This window comes from Pavona decussata, unplaced genomic scaffold (genome assembly GCF_977016875.1).
Source record: "Pavona decussata unplaced genomic scaffold, jaPavDecu1.1 SCAFFOLD_273, whole genome shotgun sequence".
Lineage (NCBI taxonomy): Eukaryota > Metazoa > Cnidaria > Anthozoa > Scleractinia > Agariciidae > Pavona > Pavona decussata.
Window position 1 is genome coordinate 507,501 of NW_028145675.1, and position 5,479 is coordinate 512,979.

The window sequence follows — 5,479 nt, forward strand, 5'->3', positions numbered from 1 at the left end:
AAAAAAAACCAAAGAAACGATTAATGCCTATATACATGGAAGATTTGAGTACTATGGGTTAAAATTGTTACAACTGAAATGGAAGAATAGATGTTAAAATGATGAGATTAGGTGTTTGTAAAACTTCTTTTAATGCCCTTGAATCCAAAGGACTCCAGAAAGAATGTATAAAAGGAGAACCGAACGTTCAACGCAGACTGGATCATTATTTGATTGCTGAGTACTAACAATGTTGGTGGAGCTTGGGGCTTCACGAAAAGTAAAATACAAGTTTTCCAATTAAGAGGAAAAGAGGGTCTTCAAAATCTTTGGAAAGAAACTTCTTGGAACCTTTTTTTTAATACTTGTCACTACAAATGAGTATGTGGGAGACACATATATAGGCTTTATCTTGTCTTGAATTTACAGCGTGGTCTATTGGGCAATATCTTCGAGAAAAAAATTACACTAACATTACTTTAAAGTTGCTATGTATAAATCGACAGCCGGTGACATTTTAAATGTATAAAATTTTAACAGGTACTAGTTTACCAATTAAAACTTACGCGAAGGGCTGTGCCCATTTCAAATACACCATTTTCATGTCTTGGCCAAGCTCTGCAGCAAGAAAAAAGAAAGGGAGTAATCGCACTGTATTGTTAAAAACTTTGTATGCCCAAGAATTCATAGCCTCTGGATTCTCGAAGGAGATGAGAGTGAAGGGCGCGAATCAACTTTTGGAAGAGAAAATTTTACGGGCACATTCTTCGTGGAATAATTTATGATAAAAGAGAGGTTTGATCCTCTTTTGCGCCCAAACATCAATTCTGGAAAATTGAAATTCTGTTTATCATTCCGAGTAAACCTTAATTTTTCCGAAAAGGTCTCAGTACTATTCTAAAATTCTATTATTCTGAAAACAGGCACGAAACAACACTACTATTGTCTGCTGATTCCTGGAGTAGTTTTAGATTAAAAAAAAATAAAAAATAAATAATAATAATAATAATAATAATAATAATAATAATAATTGCGTCGACGAAGGAGACGCTTCCTAATCGAGTCGTCTCAATACTGTCCATCATGCCCAGCGCGCGTGTTCCTTAGCGCAAAAAATCGAGAAAATATGTCGGTGCAAAATCGCACCGTCACAATAGCATAATAACAATAACAATAGCACCCAGCGCACGTGTTCCTTAGCGCAAAAAATCGAGAAAATATGTCGGTGCAAAATCGCACCGTCACAATAGCATAATGAATATGACAGTCCATCATGCCCAGCGCGTTTCGTACCCAGTGCCTACCGCTGTAAATGTTCAGCGGCAGCAGCCTACCGCTGTAAATGTTCCTAAGCGCGAGTAATCGAGAAAAGAGGTTGTATATCGGATAGGATTGTATATCGGATGGGATTGATATAAAAATAGATATTAATAATGTTTTGAAAAAACACGCATACACACACACGCGCGCGCGCCCGTTTCGGGTATATAACCCTTGCTCAGTGTGGAGAAAACCGCTTTTTGTACTAAGAATCTACCTCTGTGCACATGCATGTTACTAAGCGCGAGAAATCGAGAAAAGGTTGTATATCGGATATGATTGATACAAAAATAAATATCAAAAAGTGCAAAAATGGTTTAAAAAAACACAGACGTTTCTTCAGTGTGGTCATGTCATGCATCTCCGAGGAACTTTTCTTTCACCGTTCATTATAAAAACGTCACAATAGCATCTTAACGTCCCGCGTGCATTTCATCCCGTTCCTCGAGGCCGCTACGAAAAGTACAAGACAAGGTAAGATCCTTTTCTTTCTGAAATATTCGCCGCATCCTTGGTAGGATGCCCTATAAACACCTGGGACTGGTAGCATAAAACGTTTCTAACAGCTGTTGACAATTGTTCCGAGACAATAAGCTAATTTTTTGCAACTATACTTACAGGTTCCTGTAATCTTAACATGATTAATGCAACCCAGTAGGGTGCCTAAGGGCCTAAGTCGACGCACTATAATCTTCGATTACTACTAGTAATAATAGTAATGATAATAAATATAATCTATAGTGTAAATAAATAAGTGTTCCTAAAATGGTCCCTATAGAGTGCGAATGCCTTCTATTAGGAGTTTCAATTTCTGAATTGTCTCAAACTAAAAAAATCGCCTTCTATTCTTAAAGTAGCATGCTTATCTCGGAGGAACTATTTGAAAAGAACTTGATAGTGCAGTCTACTCTGAGTATTGGCTGAATGCATGTTTCTGAACTGCTTCAAAAGAATGCGAATTCTTACCCACAATTATCCAGCACAATCCTGTGGAATATCCCCTGATTTGAGCCAACTCGGCCGTAGGGTTTAATATTCAACACACTGATCACAAACTACAATTTTATTGCAGAAAAGCTGGAGACAATCTTTTTTTTGCCATTGTTCTCCCCGACACACGAAATTACGTATATCGTAGGATATCTGTTGACTACGGACGGCGAATATTCGGTGCCCCATGACTATATTTGGGCATTGTTATCATGTGTTGAATAATAACGTCTATTCTAAGTGTTTCTATTCCTGAATTGTCCTCAGTTGACCTTCTTATTGTGTATTCTTGGCATTTCGTTTCTATTTAAGCCACTGAAAGAATTTTAGTCACCATTTAGTTAACGAGCATACCCTACGTTATCAGTTGGTAAACCAACAAAGTTAACTAAAGACGAGGTTACAGATGGCAGAAAAGAATGCATGTTAAGCAATGATACACGGTTCAACAGCAGCAGCAACAAATGTTGCAGCTGCTGTTGAACAAATGTTGAACAGTGTATCATGTGATGTTGAACGTTGAACGTTGAAATATGCCGTTCAACATGTTAAAACTTGTTGAACGAAAATAGAGCTTGGCTCTATTCCGTTCAACAAGTTGCCGCAACAACTCAACAAGTCGCAACAATGTTCAACATTTGTTGATCAAAAAAAGTTGAACGATGTTGAACCGTGTATCATTCGCTTTAAACGTGCTGCAACGTATCTCGAGTCAACTTTTTCTGCAACTGAACGCAAATTTTTTGTCGCGTGGCAATTTGCAATACACATGCAATTTCATTTTGTCTGCAATTTACCTCGAAATACCGTTGTCGTGCAAGTTGCAGGAATCTTGAGAAAACTAGAACTGAGTTCATTTTTACCCTAGTAAAGTATGATCTATCTGAACTTTAGCAGATGCAAGGGGTGACTCCCATTTATGCTCTTCAGCCCCGCCTCACAGGGAACTTTAGTTTCAATTGAGGTAGTAATCATGTAAGACAGAATCATATTCACTTTTTCAGTTCTTTTTAGAAGGGTACCCTCAACCTAGTAGAAAGGCATCCTCTCTTGGCCAATGGAAGGTAGAGAGGGAGCAAAACACACCTTTTACTCACTTACAATGTGAACCAAACTTACGCGTATGCTTTTCACATCGTGGTCAACTTCAAAAGTAAGTAACATTTGGTCACCAGATTTTTTTTTCGTTGTTTTCAGAACTTTCCATACTCTCGTAAAATAGTGGAAACCGGCCGGTGAGTGGTGTTAGCGAGTTGGACCTCTGTAGAGGGGGGTGGGTGGAGGGAGGAACATGAATCACTAACCTCGTAAAACACTTTCGAGCCTTGTTTTGTCATCACTGATGCCTGATTGGCTGTTATCCTGGTGCAAGAAGGGCCCTATAGAATTGAGAGAGACAAAATTAAAGCAAACGTGGTTATCAATAAAAAGATAATTTGAAGTCGGTGCTTACTTTTGTTACTGCGCATCTTGAGATGCTCGGGTTATGCGGAGAAAGCAGAACTTAGCAAGTGCTCTTAGTATTTAAAAAGAAAATTGGCCAGGGGATAACCATGCATTTTTCAGGGATAATAAAGCTTCAATTTGATAAAAAGTGTCATACATTGCTTTGTATTTTAGCACTTTTTAGAATAATCGTTTCTTAATTATCTCTAAAAAATGCGAGGTTACCCCCAATTTTCTTTTTGGATTCCAACTGAATAACCCTTGCTAAGATCTGCTTTTCCCGCATAGTAATAAACTGCGCAAAAATACCTCTGTATTAGTAGGCACCGTCCTTAAATGTAAAGATAGAGTCGGTGAAAGAAACTTTTTTGGGCTCTAGTTTATAGAAGCCACATGTGCAAGATGGGACAAAATCAGAATTTTTCTCACCGCCTTGCTGTACATGTGATCCCATATGGTCTGAAGAGCCGTGACTTTGATCGCGATCGTGTCCTATCACCTAAGAAAAACAAACACATGCTAGGCAGGACGTCCTATACTCTCTGTTTTCATCCATCCATCCATCTTACCTTACTCTCAGTATACAATGATAGTAGAATTCAACCACTTTATTATCACCACAACTACGCAACAACTACAATGACAAGTTGAAATATTCTTACATTTGTTGAATGTGTCGCTTTGTGTTTCTTCGGCGGCTCTGGTTGTAGAAACGTCTCTTCATGGCCACGTGCTTGTCCTTTGTCGTGTTGTGTCATCCTCTTTCGGGAATCTGGTGGACTACGTATGTCATTGGCTAGTTGGAAGTTCATATTTGTACCAAATTCCAACTGGAAGTCGCCATTACTGCAAGCATCTACCGGAGGCAAGGCCATTTACTTCTAAACGGCTTGGAGTTAAAACCCGATTAGGTTTCTTCCACAATGACTTGAGTGAACTGTAAATTTAACCAAGCTAGGAATGAGATAGTTGCATTTACTTTGTAGGAAAAATTAAGCCTAATACTAGCTAGAACTGCATCACGTCGTTTCTCAAGGATTTTCACATAAAAAGCAAACTTAATGACCGCAAACATTCAAGCAAACCGCTATGGCAAAATAAGTGTTAACCAAACTTATTATTTCTATATAACCTTACCTTCTTTTCAAGGATACTTTACAATTTGGAACTGATTGTTTCCCAAAAAAAAATTGTTTTGGAAAAATTTGCTTTTAAAATTTGCTTTCTTCAAAACAAACGCGACTGTATGGCGGACGTAATCATTCAGTTTCCCGCCAAAAGCGCGGGGTGCCAAAAAAAACAAGATGGCCGCCAACTACGTAGTTTCCTTGCCGCGAAAGGCTTCCAACTCTGCAGTAACTCCAGTTGATGCACACCATCTCATAGGGATGAATAGAGATGAAGATCCGGCTGACTGTCGGGATGGTTTGGGTCAACTTAAGCGTCCGAAAGGGGATTGAAAAGTCTCCAATATTTTTGGACATTGGTAATAAGCGTAAGCGTTTTGCTGGTATTTCGCACAGCAGAGAAACTCTTAGCTGAGGTTACTGTGGAAAGAAGACACGACAAGAAAGAGAGGATAAATGATTGGCCCTTACTGGGGAGGGTGAGTTGTCAAGACTTTCAAACAACAAGGCGAAACTAACGAAAGAAAAACATACGAAATCACATGCCATAAAAAAGTTATCTTGTTGAGGGGGTAGATACGTTTATGTACCTTAAGATAACAAATACACGCAAAACA

The 5,479-nt window shown here is 38.6% G+C and overlaps 1 protein-coding gene across 1 annotated transcript in view; it reads right to left on the minus strand.

Moving 5' to 3' along the window:
* Nucleotides 1–5,004, minus strand: part of LOC146455487 (uncharacterized) — a 5,659-nt gene extending 655 nt beyond the window's left edge. The window contains exons 1-5 of the mRNA XM_085094168.1: nucleotides 4,873–5,004; nucleotides 4,398–4,672; nucleotides 4,165–4,234; nucleotides 3,594–3,668; nucleotides 546–597 (exon numbers count right to left, since the gene is read on the minus strand). Coding sequence (XP_084950294.1) covers nucleotides 546–597; nucleotides 3,594–3,668; nucleotides 4,165–4,234; nucleotides 4,398–4,610 — 410 coding nt within the window. The 5' untranslated portion in view covers nucleotides 4,611–4,672; nucleotides 4,873–5,004. The remainder of the gene's footprint in view (nucleotides 1–545; nucleotides 598–3,593; nucleotides 3,669–4,164; nucleotides 4,235–4,397; nucleotides 4,673–4,872) is intronic.
* Between the last annotated feature and the right edge of the window lie 475 nt (nucleotides 5,005–5,479).